This window comes from Opisthorchis viverrini (genome assembly GCF_000715545.1).
Source record: "Opisthorchis viverrini unplaced genomic scaffold opera_v5_71, whole genome shotgun sequence".
Lineage (NCBI taxonomy): Eukaryota > Metazoa > Platyhelminthes > Trematoda > Opisthorchiida > Opisthorchiidae > Opisthorchis > Opisthorchis viverrini.
In genome coordinates, this window is record NW_008751727.1 from 1,713,143 (window position 1) to 1,737,417 (window position 24,275).

General features: G+C 45.1%; 2 protein-coding genes across 2 annotated transcripts in view; one reads left to right on the plus strand and one right to left on the minus strand.

The window, feature by feature from the left end:
• The window catches only part of T265_04375 (hypothetical protein), a gene marked incomplete at both ends in the record, with an annotated part of 68,248 nt that extends 55,814 nt beyond the window's left edge, over nt 1–12,434 (plus strand). The window contains 10 exons of the mRNA XM_009169096.1: nt 1,030–1,406; nt 2,178–2,528; nt 4,157–4,441; nt 7,139–7,354; nt 7,606–7,721; nt 9,061–9,226; nt 10,166–10,257; nt 10,715–11,093; nt 11,512–11,678; nt 12,017–12,434. Coding sequence (XP_009167360.1) covers nt 1,030–1,406; nt 2,178–2,528; nt 4,157–4,441; nt 7,139–7,354; nt 7,606–7,721; nt 9,061–9,226; nt 10,166–10,257; nt 10,715–11,093; nt 11,512–11,678; nt 12,017–12,220 — 2,353 coding nt within the window. The remainder of the gene's footprint in view (nt 1–1,029; nt 1,407–2,177; nt 2,529–4,156; nt 4,442–7,138; nt 7,355–7,605; nt 7,722–9,060; nt 9,227–10,165; nt 10,258–10,714; nt 11,094–11,511; nt 11,679–12,016) is intronic.
• Nucleotides 12,435–15,935: 3,501 nt separating this feature from the next.
• Nucleotides 15,936–23,150, minus strand: T265_13500 (hypothetical protein; the record flags this gene model as incomplete). The annotated part of the gene is given in 14 exon segments (XM_009169115.1): nt 15,936–16,403; nt 17,124–17,216; nt 17,363–17,464; nt 17,499–17,870; nt 20,593–20,964; nt 21,124–21,231; nt 21,252–21,314; nt 21,334–21,445; nt 21,547–21,690; nt 21,698–21,941; nt 21,953–22,191; nt 22,322–22,652; nt 22,699–22,980; nt 23,039–23,150. Coding segments are annotated over 14 exon segments (3,042 nt in total).
• Nucleotides 23,151–24,275: the final 1,125 nt, after the last annotated feature.

Consider the following 24,275-nt stretch of genomic DNA (forward strand, 5'->3'; position numbering starts at 1 on the left):
GGGTAGCTCAATGGATCGCTGAGGTGCGCAAATCGTCACACCACGGTAAGGTCCAGTCTCTTCGTGAACATCAAAAGGTCGAGCCCATATGGATTATTGTATCTGCCTGATGGCTTTGCGCGAGTTTCTGCTGCGAACGAGGAGGAGTCACCCTTGGGATTTACCCTTAAGGTCCAGTCTCTTCGTGAACATCAAGATGTCGAGCCCATATGGATTATTGTATCTGCCTGATGGCTTTGCGCGAGTTTCTGCTGCGAACGAGGAGGAGTCACCCTTGGTGATTTACCCTATGTTCAAGTACATTGTTTCCAGTGTAGAATTTAAGCGAGAACCACCACGCCTTAGCTGAACAGATCGCCTATGAGTGGGTTCGATCTGTACTTCAATTGAAGCCAACCTATGTTAGTACACAGCACAGGAGTTATCTACAGTGTTGGATCGGACATGTTTCCATCGAGCACATCGTCACCTACATTGTCGCATACGTGAACCTTGTTTACTGCTTCTCTGCCACTAGACACAATCGTCTTTTGCTGCACTCTTTACTGAACTACTGACCACTTCGTTTAGATTTCTTGTTTTCAGCTGTCGAAACTCCCCTCTTGACGAGTCTAATTGGTATGAAGAGTTACTGTCACTCTAGAAGCAAGGAAATCTATGCGTGATTGTCTCATACCTGAAAATATCACGCTGGACAGTCTACTGATGCTTACATAAGTTTTAGTGAGTTCATAAGCGTGGAACAAACACGCTGTAACAATAAAAATGTTACTGGTGACCGGATTTAATGCGAAACATTCAACGCTTGTTGGCTGAGTTCGGCAGTTGAGCTGGACTTTCGTATATCCTCGAGCAGCTCGTACCTTTGATCCGACAGGCAGCTTTGGAAAACTGATGAATTATTTGTATCCTTAACAGAAGGTTAATATTCCTATGTGGGTATTTCAACCAAGTAGTTTTCTCAACTTATTATCAACGGTCATTCCTCCATTCCTAAGAGGCCTGAATTTTGCTTCATTTTGTTGATAGCTCAACTGTTGCCCAATCCGAGGATAAATCTGTGACAAAGACCGCACATCCAATCGTCCCTTTTGAAGCCATCGAGGATGCCATGCGCGCAAGCGAGCGCAACCCAAGTGGCAAGGGTTCTCCCAGTCCTGATGCATGCCAATTGGAAGAGCTTCGCAACGATCTTGACCTGTTGAACAATTTGCTGTCCCCAGGAAACGACGAAACCACTCTACGAGACGGGGATGATGTACATAATAATCCACACGAAGGGCCATCCTCTGACGTTGATGTTAACATTTCTAGTGCGTCTGCTCCAGACTTACAAGAACTCGTCGATTCATCTGCCGATGCATCTCGGTCGCCTCTCGAGAATCTTAAAGGATCCATTGCTACCCGTACGCCCCAGTTTTTTGCAGGTTTTTATTATGCATTATACAGGTAGCTCTGCTTATTTGAATACAGGCGTTTACATGAAATTTATGACTAGTTGAAGGTTTGATGCGACAGGTTCAGTGCGTTCTGGCCATTCCTGAAGAAATAGTTGATATAAACTCTTAAGTTCTTACATCTGGTCATAGTATGCCAGTAGTCACCTTGAAACTGCATTCCTTGCACCACTAAGATACTGTGTCACAAAATAGTAAGCACCATAGGAACTTGTGACATCGTTGGACAAGGCATGGAAACATGTGTCCTTATTGGAATGACCCAACAAACAGCAGAATTTACTGCGTATTTCGTTCTTATCCGCCAGTTCGATTCTAACTTCTCCGTATGTTTTTGGTCACAAATGAACAGACAGAACTCATACCACATCGGTTTTTAGTCGTAGGGACATTAAGAAAAAAATTGAAACCATGAAGTCTGTTCGAATCACGTAGTCAACTGGTTTGTGGCAGATGATGCATAGTGCCATTGTCGGCGGTTACTGAAGGTATTCGGCGGGGATACAGTGCTTTCTACAATAGCTTTCCTGTCATACGATATTTAAGGGGTAAAATATTAGACGAAATCAATGAGGATACCTTAGTGAAGAAAATGAATTGATAGTTGTAGAATGTATCCAACTAGGGGTCGAGTCGAAGCGTAGACTTCGTACTCCATTTGAAAGCCAGCGATCACCCATGTATTGATAATATATCCAACTGATCTTTTCTGAATTACAGGCCTCCTCAAGGAGGAAGGAGATAAATCGCGTGTAGCGCAGCAAGTCGAAGGACCTATAAACGTCGGACGCCGCGGTTCACTAAGTCTCCATCCTGAAACCAACTGGTCCACGATGTCATTATACTCCTCGCCGAGTTCTTCATCTTCTTCGACTGCGGACACCCCCGTAGGTTCGGATGACGTCATTCAAGCTCCAGACAGTAATGATGTACCTTTGGATTTGCCCGCGTTTGATGCAGATCGTCCAGCGTTGGATGGTGGTTCAGGACGAATGGACGGTGTTGTGAATCTTTTGAGGTTTTTGGTTGCTGATTCCAACAAACGATCTCATCAGATGGAAGTGGTTCTAGGTGAGTGTATGGTTTAACTCTAAACTTTCCAACATAACATAACGTTGCGCTCTGTTCCGACCACAAATGAATGGGTTTCCGGGTCATTTCAATCATTTTCAAAATGTATTGATTCAGGTCGAACCTTGAAGGAAATTTTCGCGGTTTCAGTAACCCCCTCTGACACTTTCCTGCCATCTCGGTTTGGTGTTTGGGCCTAGCAGCATCTATCCGAACGTTTTTATTTCAGACTTTAGCGGTTGGATGCAGGATTATTTTATTCGACTGCATTAAAAAATTTCACACTGTTTTCGTATTATACGTACATGGAGAAATCTGTTGCGTTTGTTCACACCTTTCTCACTTCATGACCACCGATTCTTTATGGGTATGATGAATTCTGAGTGAGGATGAACTCAAAGCAAATTGTACTTCTCACCTTCTCCAACTTTCTTCAACCACCATTCCGATTTTCCAGACCTTTCAGCTAAGCTCTGTGTTCGTAGGTGACTACATATGCCTATCCTCATTCAGCTTGTCACAATCGGTCAAATGACTTTTTTTTTATACCTTGTGCTCTAAGTCTTGAACCTTCGTTTACCTGAAATTACTTGTGTCTGTCAGCTGGCAACATAAAGAGCACTCTTCTAACTTTGAGAACTCATCACCTACAACGTACTTGTGGTCGTAAGCCAGTTTGGTTCTCCGTTCAGCCGTTGAAGATGGTGTGACATCGAATGCCTATTTGTTTGGCTTCCGGTCTGTTATCCTCCTCTGTGGAGGTCGAATGCCTGAATGTGAGCATCTGATAACCTTCGACATTTGTTGCTGTCGTATTGTCGTGTCCGATTCGGGACAGCATCCCCTAATTTAAAGCGCATTTGATATCTTAGTCTGTCTGCGACTATCGTGTCTTTTGAAATACCACAGTGGGAGAAAAAACGAGTCATGGGCCAGCCGAGTAATTGCTAGCTGCAACGCTAGCGTTGACAACATCCATGAGTGAGGGAAGCAGATTTCATCGAAAAACCTGTGAGCACATTTCTGTTCTGCTTTTGTCAAAAGGAGTTTTGTATTCCCAGACTGAGTTCAAATGACACCATTTGTCTTTTTCACCTTTTGACTACACTCAGTAGTTCACACTCTCTTCGAAGTAGATAATTGATAACAAAATAGAAGTTACAATGTGAAAAGTGTGAAATTAGCCAGAAGAGACCCACCAACTTGGACCAGCAACAAATAGTAGCCTCGATAATTTCGTGCTATTCGGTTTCAAGTAGAACATAAGGTTTGCCGGAGACTCGAGGACTGCGCCTACCTGATGAGCCCCAAGAAGCGCGAAACCGGTCGTGGGCTGTCGACGAATTTTCAGCAACCTTATGAGTAGTGCCTTACGCAATTAGTAGCCTCCTTCTAGTGCGCCAGATTGCCGTTGAATAGAGTGTATCACTGACTGCCCGCTATCATCATATCTTGCACTGTCTTCACCGATTGGTTACCGACTATCCTGCAAGTTAGGTAGGAAAGCGTTTGTCAATCCCACTTAAAGGTGCTTGAGACCGTGCTTTTGGTTGACCACCTGACTTTTGATCACATGTAACGCGCTAGTTAGAAAGCCAATTAGTTCCATCCTGATATCCTATCATCAGATAAGCTGAAGCAAACCCAGGACCAACTGGACCGCATTTCGCAGGCGCAGATGGAATTGTCCAAGCGCCTCCAGACGTCAACCACTAATGGCACGCAACCTCCGGGATCGGCGCACTATTATGCATCAAAAACGTCCAGTGCATCAGATGGGGAATATTGCTACCCGAGTAGTCCAATGATGCAGACTAACCACTTGACGGCCACGGTGCAGCAGTCGACTGTTCAACAAGCCGGTACAGATGAGGGCAAACTGCCCGAATGGACCAAACAAATTCTCTTGCAATGTGAGTTATTATTTATCCTTCTGCCTAATTTTTGGCACGTGGAACGTCAGTGTCCTTTTGTAGAGCACAAGCCTAAAAGTTATGCGAGAGCGATGTAAGCTATCTATCGTCAAAACACCTTACACATCATTTTCTTTGGACAGTTTGACGATACTAGGCAAATGTGATGCTGTAAACGAGGTCACGTCAGTGAGGCAATCACTTGACCGTTGTTGATTCCCTAAGATTGTGTTGTCCGAATGGCGAGTGGATAGACACCAGGGGTCATGTCTGAGGAGTGAATACAGTTTGTCAGTCTGGGTGTCGCACAAGTTCACGTCACTTCGGATAGGGGTATCAAATGTGATATGTAGAATGCTGAATTGGGGGAACTCAAAGTCAACTGAAGGGACTAAGTACCACTTTTTGAATTTGCCATAATGCTTTAGATATTTGGGGCTGTGTCAAATCACTGCAAGTGGAATCCTTCTTATCTTTTGAAATCGGCAAGTAGGTTTAGTCGAAGTCATTCCCTTTTTGTGCCAGTCTTAGGGTCACATGATGGTTGGTTCAGTATAAAATTGCGACATGCAGGTCACCACTAGCATCCATTGCGCACATGTGACCGGCGTCGCGGCTTTGAGCATCACAAAACCTAGTCATGCCGCTCCTGACTGTTACGTACTAACTGTTCGTGGAATCCTGACTCAGACACTATGTTCTTGCGCATAACTGCCTGGTTTTGTCCAGTCGGCATGTAGCCCGTCAATAGTCCACGAAATCTCACTGAACCAACCCTGACCAAACCACTCCCTCCCCTATGGGGTCATCCCTACTACGTTAATGTTTGATAATTTACAGCAAAAATCTGACGCTGTGGGTCTCAACAACTGCTGATTGTCCTACAACTGTAGAGACACCTGGAATATGGTTCCATTCACCAAGTAAGTGTACTGGGTTTCAACCCAACTGGACATCTCAACGGACGAATTTGTAAGTAATAAACCAATAACGAAGCCCCTTTTATTCTCTCCTCGTCAGACTTCTGTTTGAATCCTAAATACTCCACAACGTTGCTTTCGTTCGCTGTCAATTCTTTCGATAAAACGAATTGTAATGTTATACCCAAGGCTCCATCTTTTGTCCGGTCTGAAAAGTGAGATAACCCCTGGTGTAAAGAATGGAAGTGTCGTTAAAAATGAACTGAGAACAATACAGAGACCTCTTTTGAACGTCTATCGGGTTTGCATAGAGGATATCGTGGTAGTCACACGTGTTAGTCCTCACCAGAAGTGGCTTCGTTTCGATACAATTTGGGAAGAGGATGTCTGGCAAGGAAAGAGGTTTGGTGGTGGATTGGGAACGTATTGCGAAAAGCCCTATCTCCTCAAGGTGTCCATATCTTCCGAAAATATTTGAAATAATCGGTTCTGAACACAATATTACGGCGAGGTGTCATCAACCAAACTACTGATTGCGAACTTCACCCAGCACAACGACGAACATCCGTCGGCTAGTTAGTCTGGCTAAGGAGTGAAAGCTCGCCACTGGGATCATTAGGGTTTCTGTCCGAATGATATGAGCATCACTTGGGTCCCATCCAGATAGGCCCCAAGATCTCACGGCGCTCAACCTGACGGTAATCGCTTCCACCTCGCCCCGCCTCGTCTTGGCCTGTCCGCCATGAATTTCTTGTCAATCGAGACTTCGGTGAGTAAGCGGCTGGTAAACAATATTGGGACATATGTACTACATGTTCCAATCACCTTACACCGGACAAGCTTTGATTACTGATCTTGCAAATACGACTATCCAGTATTCGCCGACGAAACATTTTGGTACGGGCTTGTCACGGTCAGTCGACTCCACGAAAATGTCGACTATCGAATATATGAAGTCGTCAGGTGTCTGGACTGTAAATTAAGTTAGATGTCACAACAATTTTGCAGGCAAAGTCTGTCATCCTCAGTGATATTCTTTTCTATAGCCGGTGATAGCCTCTGCGTGCCCATCAGCAAAAGTCCCTGTTTTCAGTCACTTACATCCGATAGACTGGGGATGATATAAAGTAGCATGGAAATCACACCTCATAAGTCATATTGATGAACAGCGGGCCAACAGACTGCAAATAGCCCACAGGAAGAGCAATCCTCGTGACGAGTGAAGTCGTCACTCGAAGAGCCATTGACTACATAATGTGAATTCCGTGATTAGAAGATGAGTAGCGTTATGCTGTCTTTGAATGCTAATCAATGAGACTACTGATCAGCCGCTCATCTACTTGTGGGGAGCGTTGAACGCGCACTGCTGACGGTCCCCAATAAGATTGAAACAGCTCTATCGTGTTTCTCAGCTTTTTGGTTTAGAGTGGCTTCATCTATAGGACAAATTCTTGGTTGAATCTTTTTTTTAACCGTTGTTTGTTACAGAAATAAACTTCCCAGCCGAATTCAGCCACTATCCTTCGCGGCGGAGCTCGCTCCGGTCCATTGTAAAAATCAAGACAGATTAGCAAATAAATCACTCCAGCCAATGTGGAGGTCTAATTACCTCAGCGCTTGAGGGTCAGTTAGAGGTGGACTTCGGAAGTGCATTGTTCTGAGAAGCTCGCCTCTAAATGGCCTGATTTAGTCACCAGTGAATTGATCCCCTAAAACCATCTCATTCAGAGACCATTCATACCACATGTACCGTTTTCTACCCTTTCCTCTATTGCAGTACGTACTCAACAGGGTGACTACGCCCGGCGGTTCTCACACCTCGAGAGCATGATGAACAAGGTTTCGACAAGCACGAACGAATTAAAAAAGAACCAAGCCAAACCAGCCATCCAGCAATCGTCAACTGAACCTCGTTTGGATCAGTTGCCCAAAATGACTTGTGATTTGCTTAAACCGATCGTTCGATCGGAAGTGCAGAACGCTATCGTTAATAGTAAGTCGCTCACAGTTTTCTGTGCCGCATGTTGTCCTATATGATTAACGCCGCTGCATAAAAAAGCAATGCGATAATGGGCTGTCTGATGGACTGGTTGTTCTTTTCGCACCACTAATTCATCTAGCTTGTCTGTGGTTGCCTATCGGCGGCCTACCCGGAGTCCGTATTTGTTTATCGCTCTTAACCCCTCATTACTCCTAAAGTTGATTTGAACTTGCCTTAACTCGCACCGGTCTCACCCATTTCAGATACCCAGAAGCTCATCGATCCCCTACAAAAGGCAATATTCCGTGCCATACAAGAGAGTTTAAACGGCCTTCCTTCAACTGTATCAGAAAGCCTCTCACGTTTGATGCGCGATAAGGTGAGTGATGTATCTGGATACCTGTTTTGTTCGAATATTCATATGGCGTGGATCTGGATCATTGAATGACTTTTCATGGATTTGAAGCACCCAGTGCGATGTGATCACCCGGCTTTCCGTTTATCCGTTTTTTTTTATGAATGGTCGCAGATAAACTCTAGCAGTATTTGTTTATCAGTGCGTTTTGTATCTCTGCTTTACGTCAGTTTACTACTATGATCCTTCCATTACGCACTGAAATAAGTTAGTCATGGGTGTTCAGGCACTGGTTACTCCAGAGCAGTTACCTACGAGAACTTACGTTGTCCGTTCCACCTTTCTGTCCCTCTTGATCACTCACACCGTACAGAACAATGTGTACTTTGGTTACTCGTATTTTTAGTTCGCTACTTTTTCAACCTTCAGTTTAGGGACATTGACGTCTAGCTCCGTGCATGTGTTCCCTAGGTTTTAGTTTACTTGTAGGCAAACACCTACCATACCACGTTTAAACTATGCCACCTAACCACAATCCTTGGTATAGATCACTCGTTAGTCTACTTCCTGTGCAGTAATTAGTCTCTGTTTCCGGTCGTTGATTGTCTAGTCTAATTTCGCACATGTTTATTCGGTACTGCACAGCATTGTGCGCCCAGTACCGTTAGAGCAACTCGTTATTCCTACATTCCCCCCTTTCCTGCTCAGGCTGTTCGAATTTAAACAGTGTGCCGGAGCTCATTTGCTGGATGTATGGGAACTTGGGATATTAAAATTCGAAAGCTTCAGGCGTTGCACCCAACCTCCCGTAAGGGTAGAGAGTGTTAGTAAAGCTGAAGCGTGTCAGTTCATGTGTACAACTGTTCCCCTTATTCAGAAATTCAATCCTTTTGCTTATTACCAAAATACATATTTTTAATGGATCTAATGTTACTCGTTCCCAGTCGTGACTGGAAGACTTTCTCGTTGCAAAGTCCTGGATACAGTCCGGTTCATGTCGCGTGTGATGCGAAACTTGTCTTTGATCATCCCCGTAAAGCAGCTGGCTCTTGTCTTTCACCACCGACTGTTAGAGCTGATGTGTAGAATGTATTGGCGAAAACGCTGAAATCAAATGAAATAAGTCATTTTATCGCCGCTGATTGTTTAAACGCAATTTGGAATCAACAATAAGCGTGATAGTGTTGCCTTTCCACTGTCAATCACGGGCGTGATATGCTATTCAAGTTACTTTAGTGTACTTTCGGCTCACGAATGTCCTTGTTCTATCCACACAAGGATGGACACCAATCGCTTTCCTGTTTACCACACCTGTTTTGTTTCCTGTAATGAAGCTTTTAATTTTGCGACCTCTTTCTTGCAGAGCTTCAGCAATCAGTTCTCTCGCCTTCTATCCTCTACCCTGTCCGCTGACCTCACTGGGGCGTATCGTGATTCTTTGCTACGAGTTTTCATTCCTGCACTGGAGAAAAATATACAGCGACTGTTTCAGGAACTTGATGTTGTCTTCAGAGCTGGCACACAGCAATGTGAGCATGTTTTGTTTCTTTTTTTCTTCACGTGAGCATGTTTTCTTGCTTTTGTTTCTTCACGGTTCCTGGAATTGTCTTTGGAAATATCTCCGGGTTTTTGGCAAAACTCGCAGTGTTAGTGACATTTGGCTCTTCAGGTGCTTAGTGAGCGTTTGATGTTGGATATAATTTACTTGCCATCAACCTGAGGGCCCAGTCGTAAAATGGTACATTTTGATGGTCTATTGATTTTGTCAAGTAACTTGTTCACTCGTCAATGTTGACATCGACTCTTTTCTCTCATGTACAACAACGTAAACACTGACTGTAGTGATTTGGTGTCCCACAACCACAGAAAGTTTATCTGGAAAAAGGAATTCAGTTGTATAGGAAAACTGGACCCGATTCTAGTCTGCGTGTCCAAAAACTTCCAGACAATCTTGTTAGCGACTGACTGAAAGAATCCTTTCAATATCGGATGAAAGCTACCAGACAAACCGAATGAGGCTCACAAAGACCTCATTTGGAACTCACTTATAACAGGCAATACCATCCGTTTTCTATGGAGTCATGTTTGTCAGCCTCGTATTTTGTGCGGCATTCGCAACATCCACCTACGTAGAGTATGATTGTGTTGACCACCGTAGCTCATAGTGACACATGTTTTCCGCGATAACATTGTTCCCACATCACACATGAATGTTTACTGGGACCTTGTTCCTATCTGCAGTTTGGTTTCAGCTAAATGTTTTTAATTAGCACGAGGATCAGTTGCTATTTATACTAAAGCATACCTAACCGATTCAAATGTGCTTGTTGCTTGAGGAATCAGTCAGCCTCTCAGTACTTTCCGGGCGCCATCAGCTGGATTACTTACTTACAGGGCTTCGACTGAATGGACAGCCCCAAAAACAAATAGGCTAACTAATTCAAAGTCCCTATTTTGCTTTTTCTCAGATTTGAAGGAAGTTCAAAAGCTCTCACAAGCTCAATCTGACCCGAGCACTTTGGCCAACACAATCTGTGCTGAACTAGCTCCGGAATTAAAGGTGAGCAGTCGCGACGTTCTGTTAGCCGTCACTTTGCATCTACTCTTACTTATTTTATCCGCTCCCTGGGTTTAATTTTCCGTATAGGGTCGTCTAATGATAACGTAGGATCACAAATCAAGCAGCAAAACTTCACGACTAACGCAGTGTTCTCCACTGCTTGGCTGTCACCACTGAGGTGTAATGAGGGTCGTTTGATTTTCGTGCTACTCACACTGATCAGTAGCATGAACAGTAAGCATTCTTCAGAGTGCCCCATTCCGAGGCCGAACAGCCTCACTGTCAATCTGTCACGTCAAGTCCTGTTCGTTTATGAGTTGAACTCTGAGCAACAGAAATAATGACACAACGATGCAGTAGTAGCAACGCGACTTAGTTTTTATGGGCGTGTTCTCTCGTTCTCATTGCAGACACTACTTTTTGGACGCATGCTTTCTGTTTTCCCTCTTTTCCATAGAATGTTCTCAGTTCAACCTTGTCAACGCGCGTCGATGAGCCTGGCGCCTTCAAAACGGATCCTAGAACCATGGGTACCCTTCGAGACAATGGATCTCTCCCAGCCTTTGGTACACAGGATGTGTCTTCGAAACCTACACCATATAAGAATAAAAGTCCCATTCGTCGTCCTCCACCTACCGAAGATGATCATGCGGTGCTTGCTGCACCTCCTGCGGTTCCTTCAAGAGGTATTCCTTCAACGAAATCCCTGTGGACTGTGGATCGAGGTGCAGGCGAGAACCAAATTGGTGCACCAGCCGCTCAGGCATCAGGCTCTTCTGTTGCTCCGAAACCAACAACCACTTTGACGAAAAAGGAAGAGTTCGCGCGCCTTCTAGGTCAAGCCCAAACGTTGATTGGCTCTGACCGCCTCGTAGACGCGCTAGAATTGGTATGTGTATTGTCATAATGGGGAAAAAGAACACGGCGACATAGTTCCGCGACAGGCATTGTGGGGAATTTTTCTTATTTGGTGGATTGAGTTCTCGTTCCTCATCCACAGGGTGTATCGATTTCTTGTAGCTGACTAACAAGATCAATCGATTTTCTTTTATACCAGATGAACTTCTCATTCGCTGCTTTTCCTCAGCTCCTCCAAGTTTAGTTTCCAACCTCGTTTTATATTCTAGTACTACCTCTCTATTACACTTGAACCGCACGGTCCACCTCTGCTCTGAGAGTGTGCTAACTTGCCGGATAGCATTATTTGGCTTTGACTTACCTATCTGTGAACCACCTTGTATTTTCGTATTTTAGGCTCTTGTTTCCACCAATCAGGCGCTTGTTTTGGACGTCTGCAACGACATCGACCCCGATCGACTCTTCTGATCCGGCAAATACATTATAGCACAGAACATCTTACTCTCCTTAATTCACCAGCTGAGCTGCGGAGATTTGGCTGTCCAGTTGGATTTGAAGTTAAGGTATGTTTTCCAGAGAGGATAGCTTTGGATGCCACCAGATTTCTCCCTCAAGTCCCATACCCCATTGGCCTGCATTTCGTAGGATTCATTGTGCAATGGCACAAAATCAGTATATTCTTACTTGATAGAGCTGCTTTCTGGGAGCAACCCTGTTCCTTTCATTTAAGGACATCAATTTTTCTACATCTCCTGAATGATATATTTACGATTACTGTATTTGAGTTCACTCCCATTTCTGGGACTGTGATGGGGAAGGGATTCTTTTGCACTGGGACCGCACAATAATCTGATCTAACCCTGATATGATTTGATCCGCGATTCTTCTTCATTGATTCTAGATACCTCGAAGAGGCTGTCGGTTGTCTAAACAAACGCGACCCAACTACTACACAACACGGACCAAGAATAATAAGTCTTCTAAGCCGCCGTTTAGACACTTTCTTGAACAATGCCATGGTCGGAGGAATATCCAAGCTGTCTCCTTCAGTCCACAGCCGCATTGTCAAACTAAATCATTTCGCCATATCATTGTTCGAAACTAAACCCGCTTATAAATGACTTGAACTGATTTTATAGGCGTCCGTCCATCGTTATCTGTGCCCATTTTTATCCTTGCCATCAATTTTGACTATATCATTTGCATATTTGCCTCGTGTTTTTTCAATCGGCGAAAAATTCCCAGGAGAGGTGACGAACTCAAGTTCTTCCCATGCGTTTTCTCAGGGCCACTCTGTTCTTGCATTGTTACATTTCAACAGCGACCTCAGTTTCAAGAGAAGTAGGATCCAACTGCAGTTCTTTCCCTCATTAGTCCTATTCAGCTAGGTCATTCAATGCAATTTCGGAATCTGTGTAATTGAAAGCGATTAAGTTTTCCCTTCTTGCTCGTTTTTCAGGAGGTTCCGCTGAATAGATAGGGCGGAACGAGCCATAAACCAAGGGCACTTGGGAATTCAAATGACAAAAACACAGTAGCCTGCGTGTGGTTATGCACTTAGGATCGAGCACGTGAAGGAAAGTACGTGGACGTTTTCGAGCCTGTGCATAATATTTTAGTCATCTTGGTGACGGATTATGCAAAAAATTTTACTCGCGTGACTGCGTTCGATGGGATTTACTTCACGGTACGTCGGTCAGGCGCTGCTTGAAAATCTGAACGACTAATCCCCTTTTGTTCTCCAAGTTTTCCTTTCGAAGGTCCAGCATGTTCTACAGGACGTCTGAATGGAAAGCATTCAAAGATACTCTGGGCATGCAAGTTTCTTGGTTTTTCACATTAAGGAATATCAACAGCAGGGATTTCGACGAAGTACATCTTTCGATCTAGGGATTCTCCATGTACACCGATGCTTTGTATTCCATTTTAGTGGGTTTCTGGACTTATCACAGGGATGCTGTTGTGCAGTTGACAGTGGAACTCCTCAAAGAACAGTTGCCAGTCTGTTACCTCTCACTCAGTGTGCTAACTGCCTCTGTCAGTCTCCAGTTCCCAAGTGTTATCCATATCAGCGCACGGTTTAATTGCTGCGCGTGCTTCTCTCCCTGAATCTCCAACGGATATTGTGACTACCTTGATGAGCCATGCCATAACTCCGTATATGTCCCCCAAATAGGTAGGCGACGTGGTCCGTATTACCAGGCTGCATGCCTGGAATGCATTTCGACGTTCGATACAAGCAGGCGGAAAGTTATAGTTCTATTTGTCACATGTGGTTTCTATGCGTCTTCATTTATGATTACAAACGCTGCGGTGGGAGTAAAAATACACGATTCAGTTGACAGATTTTTCCATGGAGCAACTCACAGTATCGAACCACAATAACACAATTACGCGGGTGTATTGATCATGCCATATATCACATCAGTAGGCTATGGCTGATTTTCATGTCTCCACGTAATCGTAATGTATGAATGGAAATGAATCACTCAACACAAACTCTCTAAACATTCAGGTGTGAAATGGAATAACGTAGCAAGAACAACAACAACCGGCTTTGATGTTTACTCGTCATCCGGGTCTCGAGAGGGTTGATGGAAGCTGTGCAGGCATCGTGAAGATGCGTCCGTCTATCCACAATCCGTACCACGCGGACGGCCCATTTTTGCATCCTTACACATTAGCTTGCGTTGACATTGCAAGTGAAGGCTGCTACGGCGCGTTTAGTCCAAGCAGTTCGAAGCAGTGCGGACGGCCTAGTTAGTTCAGAAACCAGATCTTAAAGGACCGTATCGTCAATGCGATGTTGGAGATAGTGAAGTCAACAGTTGAATATAATGTCGTCGTGCTATCGTGGAGAAAGTATGCATACGCACGGTCATTTCAATACACTGAAAAGTAATCAATCGACTGCTGAAACAGAGGAAACTAAAGGGAAACGTGGGGAACAAGTTATGCCCGATTCTCAGCACAAAAAGAAACAAGGTAAAAGTCTGGTTTGACGAAACTAACTTTAACTTATTCCCCCGCGAGTCACACAAAGTAGGTTGCAAGGATTGCATCCAACGGTTAATAAAGTGCAGATTAAGACCCGCGATCATGTGTGCGTGTGATTATGCTCGCTGTCACCTTTGGCTTCAAAGGGTCTTTCTGAGAGGACCGCTAATGGCAACCAGATTACTGATTTCGTGCTCAATTTCGTGTACTAATTCCGATCAATTACATACGGAGTCTCGGCAACTCTCATGTTGGACGCAAATGAATGCTAAGAGGCACCCCAGGAGGCCCTCTAAGTAGTAGAGGACCGTTTTACTTAAAGAATATGGGATTGTTACTGCACGCTGTTCCAACAGGAATACGAATGTCTGCCAATGTCAAGATATTTGATCTAGCTGGGTCATTATATGTATATAAATTCGCTAGCACATTTCTCCATTTCATTGAGAGTTTTCAAGGTGGGAGAGCAAACTTCATTACTGGAAAATGATGGCTTATGGAAAGGCCAGTTGACCTGCGAACCACTGCACAACTGTAATTTCCTAGCCACCGACAATTCTCAACTAAACTGTGGTTGTTGCATGTGTTAGTGAGCCAAGACCGTATCATTTGGGATCCAGTCATCCCTAACAGTTTTAATTCCATCTGGATGCATTTGGCCCATACAGCGCAGTGAGGAGCAATTTGTCCTTCGAAAGACCACTGACGGCTTATTCGATTCGTACCCATTGGAGTACGGCTAGGTTCAACATGGGCACATGGGATCTTTGTGATGTCATTCACCAGGGTACTAAATCGATAAACTATCCAATAACAGCACCTCACTGTCATCAGGTGAAGTGACTCAGTGAACACCTTACTTGTTGGGCTCATGTGAACCGGATGCACTTGATTACTGTCAATCCATCATCACAGTATATTGTCCTAACACGAACAACATAAGTTGGCTACATCCGGACCAACTGCCAGCTGCCTAGAATTTATTACCAGCCGCCAAAGACGTGCAGGATGACTCTACCAATGTGGGAGCGATTATTCTCAGAAGCTTCTGAAACATGAGCATATTTACCCCATCTGAATTAACCTATCCATCACTCAATAGACCTCCGACGGTAACCAAACACGGTTCGAATCCATCCTGGACGTCTCGTAATAAGATGCCAAGGCCAGCCTGGAAACGGGGCGTGTATGTCCAACTAATAAAGGCGCAAGGCATTTCATTGACACTACACGACGCACAAGACTAATGAACACCACCAGTTTCGTCCTTGCTGGCTTCGGTGCAACACATTCAATTAGAGCATTATCAACGAGAGACTCAAACGAGTCCTCCGTTAACACACACCTAAGTTGAATCTAGATGTGGATTTGTGGACAAGTAAGACAATACTTTCTTTGCCACTTTTGGATATCCTTGTCATCTTTGTCGTATCTTTCTAACGGAATGATCGGTTGCCCGAGACCGGTCGACGAATGTATTCCTCTGCTGCCAAAAGGTTGAAACCCTACAAAAGGGTCACGTGACTCATCTCACCTATGCTCATCCGTTGAGCCCCAATAAGGGTTAGAGCTTTCGTGTGGCTGTTTTTTTAGAATCTGACCTTACGTAACAAAACACGAACAAGATGGCTTAAAGCTTATCAGATCCTTCCTAAGCACAGAAGATTAGATAGATAAACAACCCAACTATTCATTACCAGCAAGATTACCTCGAACAATCAACCTTATGTTTCTAAAAGACACCCAAACGCGCACTGATGATGTCTCCCCGACTGGTGAAGAAACGTTTACAAACAAATCGGCCACCAACAACTGAAAAACACTCAACCAATAAACAAGGACCGGCCACTTTGATGCCATGAGTGTCTCAAATTAGAAAACGCGACCCAGGCCTTGTAGACTCGTGCACTGGCCTCATCTGACACTACACGACTTCCAAGGTACCTAAAACGCTCCACAACTTCCAGCGCCCCTCCTTGGATTGTTAGTGGCGTGTTCAGTGACTTCATGTCCAGTAGCATGACCTTACACTGTGTGGGTGCAAAGTTCATGCCAAAGGAGGGTGTGTCTTTGGTCAGTTCATCCAAAAACACATGCGCCTTCTCTCTGTCTCGGAGAAGACGAGAACGATATCTGTATACATTTGAGTGATAGCCAGGAACGTTCAGAAAGACGGGTTGAAGAAGAAGACGGATATTCAGCGAAGTATGAAAGCCATTACCAGCAAACTCAGCTGCGCTAGTCGCTGCCGTCTTCCTGGATGGGGACCCCGAGACGGGCCACGTCAATGGCTAGAGACATTATCAGACATGGCCCAGTCGCTCCCTCAATGGCGTTCGTGCATCCAAGCTATTGCCTTCAATGCATAGCTCCTTTTCCAACCCCCACTTGACAGCCCACTGACAGTGCTGGATTTATGCACCAATTTACCAGCTCGCGCGTGCAATGCGCAGCTACCTACCCCCCCCCAAATCATCGGTGAGCGAAACTTCGGCAGCTACAACCAGTGTAGGACGAGTACGCGGTTCTTACAGCTTACAGCTTGCTTTCCTGCCCAATAGCCTGTAACTATGCAGTTGATGTGTTCTAATGAATAACGGTGCGAAGACCATCTTCTTTTCAATGATAGTATCGCTTCCAGTATTACCACGATTGCCACCACTAATACAGATGCTTCTGTTACAAATAATAATATTGTCGGAGCACAAATATATCTCTATTTATGTCAATAATCGGGGCGCGAATTTTCGATATCCTCCACACGGCTGGACCTTACTGTAATGTCCAGTAAAGAATGAGGACACTTGGAAATAACTCAGTTTATTGCTGACGGCAGAGCCCCTACTTCGAAGCTCCATCACAAACGCTGAAAACAGTAATGTCATCAGACTGTTCCCAATCGACAGAGAAAACACGTTTTAGCAAAATGATTGTCTATCCACTATAGCAACGATTCGGAAGAAAGACTATCATCGTAGACGTTGGGCAGGGAATTAAGGGCCGCTGGTGACCAGTTTGTCGCCTTTTAATGCAGTTCGCCGTTCAAAATCTTCCATTGCAAATTCACGTGTAAGAACCACATTATCTGGGAAGCCAGGTTGTCCCTAAATATGTAAAGGTGGGTAAGCATATGAAAAGGAAACCAACTGGGAAATGCATTGGTTTAGAGTACATGTCAACGCGGATCCCCCTTGCGCTGTATTCCCAGTCCTTTTTTTCAATATTCAAAGCAAATGAAGTTTATACTTACCTTTGGAGCATACTTGGCTTTGTACCAGATTACCCACCCTGCTAACAAACCTAAAGTAAATTTGTGAAGCGTCCAACGAAAGTAGCGTGCAGAAGTAGGACCCTGTAATCGAATACAAAAAGCGATAAGCACTTACAATCACGGGTTTGACGAGATCTGCAAGGACATCGAACGGTTTTCGATAGGCGCGGCGAAAAATGTTCACTCGAGTCCATTCTGGAACGGCAACTGGCTCGCGTTCTGACAGAACCAGATCATCTAACCATTGCTTCCTGAGCGCCCGATCTTGGTCATTAAAAGGAAGGGCCAATCTATCTCTTTCCAGAGGAGTTGGTTCGATATTCACCGGGTAATATTTACTGCCCTTTTTTGCAATGGCCTGGCGGATAAGCTGCTCCTTGTACAACTTCTTCTGAATTTCCAAAACTTCCGGGTCCACAGTGGACCCCGTGCTCGTGGATATTTCACCCATGGATAATAATCTTGGTGTGCGAGCGACCAGAATTACCTAAGCGTAAAGCTGTCAGCTGGAGAGCTATCAAGGAAGAGTAAACAAAACAACAATAGTACAATAAACCCATGGAATTACTTTGAAAACTGGCAAAACTAAATCGTACTGTCACCGGCACGGTGAAGTCCGCTAAAGTTAGTCGACACTGGCTTGAAGGCTTGTCAATACACTGTGATGACCCCCAAATGGTCAGCAGCTCACGCTACTTGTAATGCTTTTATTAATACCTGGTCGCATTCGCTAGTACAGGATATGTTTTTGGCATTTACACTGCTGGCTATAAAGCGCTTATAGGCTATTCAACATGGGCAACTGCATAAAAGCTTGCGACACAACTGTACAAGGGTTTGAAACGATGTCCCTTCGAGCATATACTCACTGATGGTTGACTGCAACCTGATTGTGAGTTGTTTATAGGGCACAATAAAGCCAATCTGAACATGTTTCACTAGACCGTTTTAACTCGTATTGCCTAGATGCACTTTCGAACTCTGTTACTCATTCCAGTAGCGTGCAGGTGTAACCGGCTGCATAGCGCCACGAGGCGGAACGACAGAAATCTTGCGTACAAATGTTTTATCTGCACATCCCTATGTCGAACAATCGTTGAGTAGAAATGTCAATCCTACCCATCCATGGAAAATCCAAACATAGGGGTCCGCTGCCTTTTAAGAATACAGCTACGACAAACTGTAAGTGTACATGAATCAGTATTATAAGCACTGACTGGGGCGCACATCAAGTCAGCCTTGTTAAGTCCCACTGAGCTTGATAAGACCGAAGCGGCCTTCCGTGAGAGTCGAATTACACAACCAACCTTAATGTGCATACGGGTCGATGAGTGGTCTGGGTTTTTTGTGCAGTGTGAAAAATTACATAGTACAGTCAATTCCGTATACGTCGATGCGCTGGAGATACAAGGATCTTGTGGAGTGAAGCTGATTTTGGTTCAGGTCTTTTCTAACACATGGATTTGAGCTGCCATAGCACTCGGAAGCGAATTTAGTACTTTAAGCAAAGGATAGACTGATGTAGACAGGCTCAGTTGAGCCGTAGTGTGTGGCTGTGTACATATATGAGGCTTTATTTGGTTTCAAGTACACATGAGACATGCTTCACAGACGGCGACGGTCAAAAGCAATTAGTAACACCCACAGTGGCAAAGTTTCGTGGCCACAAAGTAGTGTTATTGAGGGCGAGATGGACTAGTAGTTACAGCGCGAATTTACTGACCGAAAAATCGTGTTCCGAAGGGTTTTTTGTGCAGTGTGAAAAATTACATAGTACAGTCAATTCCGTATACGTCGATGCGCTGGAGATACAAGGATCTTGTGGAGTGAAGCTGATTTTGGTTCAGGTCTTTTCTAACACATGGATTTGAGCTGCCATAGCACTCGGAAGCGAATTTAGTACTTTAAGCAAAGGATAGACTGATGTAGACAGGCTCAGTTGAGCCGTAGTGTGTGGCTGTGTACATATATGAGGCTTTATTTGGTTTCAAGTACACATGAGACATGCTTCACAGACGGCGACGGTCAAAAGCAATTAGTAACACCCACAGTGGCAAAGTTTCGTGGCCACAAAGTAGTGTTATTGAGGGCGAGATGGACTAGTAGTTACAGCGCGAATTTACTGACCGAAAAATCCGTGTTCCGAACGCGAGCTCTGCAATGTATTGCACACGCCGAATCGTCCTTTGCCGAAGAGAGCTGTTTCTCGTGACCAGCTCGGACTGGCACAGGCGGAGAGGTGAGTAACTTTTGACTGGGAGAGGGTATGAGAGAGAGAGAGAGTACGAAATGCCTTAGTACTGTCGGTGCGGCCCGCATTCCAGCATGGGGTCCTAGTGATTCTCCTTGTGCGCTGTTGGACACACTGGGATATATAAGTGCTGACTGAAGTCAATCGCGTACTTATTGTCAGTTTCTACCAAGATTGCTGAAATGAATGTTTGGATGCGTGATTTATTTTTGTAGGTTAGAACGACGTCTATAGTCCATCCATTTTTATTCTTTTGTTTAAAACGGGGCTTTCAAATAAGTCACGGTTCCAACACCGATGTTGTGACGTCGGCGATAATGAACAACGCTCATGGACGAACGAGGGTTCAAAAGGTATGTTCTCCTGAGTTCAGCACGAAAAGTGATACCCGTCAGGGTTGCCTCGTAGTGCAAACCTAATTTCTCTGGTGTCAGATGTCTTCCAAAGAAAACCTTCAGTTTCCCGGAGTGTGCGGATTTCACAGTACTTTATTTAGATTCCATCTAAAAATAAGTAACCTGGATAGCGCTGCTACGCGTTTTTGAATGTTAGAAGTGGTTCATAAACCCACTTTTCAACTGACAACATTGCGAATGAAGTGAATGTTATAATTTTCAAGGCTCATTCCGCATTTATCCAACTCAGGCATATGCGGTGATGACTTTCGTCAGCCAGATAGAGTGCGTCTAAAACTATGATAGTAATAATAATAATAATAATAATAATAATAATAAAACAATCGTTCAGTTGTAAAGCCCTTTCGGTGCCTAGATTCCATACCGAACGAAGGAAGCGCGAGGGGTGGGATACAGGCGAAGTCGGAATGCAGAGGTCAGGCTCAAAACATGGACCTCTGGGTGAATACATACGCCCTCTAACCACTGAGCCATCTCGCCCGCAGCCCAAACGAACCATGGTTCTGAGACAACGGTTATCAAAGACCAAAAGACAATCAGACACCAGCAACGCTTCCACAATCTTCTCCTTGAATTGTAAGGGATATTTTCGCAGACTGAACGTTCTGAAGCATAACTTTGCACTTTGAAGGTGCAAGGCGCATGACAAAAGATGGTATGATGGTGGTCAGTCTATTCAACAGGACTTTTGCTTCACTTTGGTCTTCAAAGATGAGGGTGATGTCATTTGCGCACTTCAGATTGACAATGTTCTCACCAGCAACGGTTTGAATACTGGCGTTTTGAAGGTGGTCCAGCGTTCGCCTCATCATTTCATCAATGAAGTTGAACAAGAATGGAGCGAGTGGGTATCCTTGTGTGACATCACTTTCGTAGGGAAGCTTTTGGAGAGCTCGCCATACACTCCCGCCCGCCTAGAAGTATGTGAATATGTGTGAAGATGCGATAAACGCAGCCTCTACCCGTTGTAAGTCCCTTTTGATTCTCACGAGTCAAGGGTTCACGTGCCGCCAAAAGAAGTTAAAGAATCAGTGACGCCAGAAGCCTTATTACAACAGGAGTCAAACGAACACCTCTGTGTTTACTACATTCACTTCGAGTACCTTCTTTGAAAGTGGGCACCAGTATCGATTCACCCGTTGTCTAGGACGGTTTCTTTCGCCCAGATAGATCCAAATAGGCTGGACAGGCACTGGCTAACAAGTCCACCGCCAACCTTGAAAACAAAAGGTGGAAGGTTGTCAGGACCAGCAGCAACATGACGCTTGAGTAGGAAAATACACACGGACAGTTCTGAGGCTCAAGGCGGCTTCACATCCACGGTCCACCCTTCTGTTGAAGGTCAGGATTGTGGATTGAAGGTAGCAGTTGGCTAGCTGAATGCTGCTCGAATTACTGTACCCAGCGGTCCGAACGTTCTGGTTTGCCGCACATCAGGGAGCTATTTCGGTCCCTGATTAGTTCGATAACAAGATGTTTCCGGTGACCAGTCAAACGAATCAAGTGGAACAGCTTGTGGGCGTTTCCAGCATTTTATGCATCTCACATTTCTTCGGCCTTTCAGGTCAACCAAACTTCTGCACGGATACTGAGTTTCACCTGGCGTCGGATGATGTATCTGGTTGGCGGCCAGGAGGTATCTGTCACCGGGTCTCCAGCAAAAACACGGTCCCATCAGAGATCCTATGTTTGGATGAGATGGGCTGGCTTGTACCGCAAACAGACATTCCAGCTTTGAGTAGCGCTTTGGATATCTTTCCCCAGTGACTGTTTATATCCGACATCGTACCGCCCAACAGGTGTTTGAGGAACTGGTTCTGATAAATTCGTTGGACTTCTGGGTCCACTAGCTTCTCAATGGCTAAGCGAGGTGTGCGCGATTTGCGTACACCTGGAAAGTACGATGAAAAGCAACACCGTACAACTGCATGATTGGAATCCACGGTGATGTTCCAGAAGGAGCGGCAGGCGGTGATCGACCCTCGCCACAAAATAACTGACGGCGATGTTGTCCATCTGGATTCGGGGCTGGTTTGTTGGTGGGCACATTGTCAAGCGATTCCAGCTGTTCCGGAAATTCGTCATCATCATCATTACCATCATCATCATCGACAGCATGACACCAGTGTTCAACACCGATGCTTCACTGCCGTACAACCATGACTTATTTGTAAGCCTTATTGTAAAGAAAACAATAAAGGTGGATGGGGGAGGGACTTACTGCTAGCTTAACACAATCATTCCGAGGTGCCTACACCTCCAGACATTCACTCAGGCAATCTGGAGAGAAACTGACAACAAGAACGCCACTGACATCGGTTGGCAGCCATATCTTGTAGTGTCTCCAACCAGGCACAGTGAGGATCACGCGGTCCCCATCCTGGAAGGCGAGTAGCACCGACAGCACCCAAGCGTTTCGTGATCTCCTTCATACTCCTCTGCCAAGTCAAGGGTTGGCCACCTCTCTGTTTACGCCACTCTGAATTGGGCATGGAAAACAGCACTCTCTTCGGCAAACGATGGTTCGGCATACGTAACACATGTCCCAACCAACGTAGCTTCTGGTGCTGGACACATTCTTCAATGGAAGTACAAATTCGTACTGCAAAGGAACACTCTGTGATGCGCACACATCTGTAGCAAGCGACCCCCGTTGTCCGAGCGCCTCGTGTCCAAACCAAGACGATCACCCAATATGGCCTCAGCAGCGCTTAGTCTACCTACGTGGACGTTCGTGTCACCAACAGCCACAACGATATATGAGCTATTAGCTTGCCGTAGAAGGGCACCTGGAGCGTCATAGAAACTGTCCTTGGCAGATTCAGGGCTATAGTCAGTTGGGGGGTAAGCAGACACAATAAACAGGGTGTGATGGACCTCAATTCCTCCAGGTTCTCTCATGGATGTTACCAAACGAACCGCAGAGGCGACTATCAAGGAGTATCCAATCCATCAGAGACGCTTCCGCCCGGTCGCTCAATACAATACCCACCCTAACATATCCAGTTGCAGCGGTCATAGGTGCGCACTCGGAACCTGGAAGAGAGCGAGGGGCTGTCAGTTCGATCCTGCATCCCTGTTTCTGACAGACGACATACATCAATGCAGAGGGAATCCAGTGTATGAGCAAGACTCACCTGTTGAACTGCTTACTGCCTTGCAGCCACACAGCGATACAACTGCACTGTGGTATGTCCTTTGAGACCCAGCTATGTCTGTTTGACTCAATAAGTGACGCAAATAGGCAAAAACAATTCCGCCCTTTGAAATCAGTGCGTTCACTTCGGCTGTTGCACTATCACTAGATCTACTGAAAATTCTGAGACACGTATATCGGTCCACAGCTTCCAGTATCACTCCTTGAATAATTATAGACAACTTCAAAGATTGCGTGTCCATCATCATCCAGCAGCACGAACATGTGTTGTGAGCGTAAGCTACAATGCCGAAGGACTGGATGTCCTCGGTCATCTTTTCTAGAAATACTTGCACTTTTTTGCCTTATTCAAAAACAATGCCGTCTGCGTATTCCAGGATGGCAAGGTTCCTGGTCGAAAAGAGCTAGACACCAAAGTTTTGGAGACCCTCACGTGTTCGCTTAATTACTTGAATGAAATTAGACAAAAATGGAGAGAGCGGACATCTTAGTAGGGCTTGATTGCTCATAGGAAGATTTTTCGAGCTAACTATACTTTCATGCTTCCACAGTGAAGAGTTGTACACCTAAAATTGGTCAGCTCCTATTAGGCCGGAATCTCACCTGCTGCTCTCGGGTAGGATCGCGAGCTACCTGGTGCTTCGTCAGTCGCTCGACGAAGGTAACCGCTCTGCTGGGAAGGAAGCGATTATCACACCAATATACAAAACTGGTGACTGACTATCACCCGGCAGCTGCAGGCCTATTGTCCTCACTAGCGTACCGTGCAAGGTGATGAAACACATTCTGAAGCGGGCCATCTTATATCAACCTACTTCCAAAAACTTGATGCCTCCAGTTCAACACGGATTCCTTCCAAACAGTTTTACGTGACGAAAATGCCCGCATTTATGGACGGCTTAACCCAAGCTAAGGACAAGAAAGTCGTCAACGATTTCCCAGAGGTTCCTTCAAGTCCCCATCTACTTTTTGCAGACGACTTGAAACCCCGGAATACAAATACCAGTGCCCTCCAAGTGGATGTAATAATAATAATAATAATCGTCCAGCTGCAGCACGCCTTCGGTG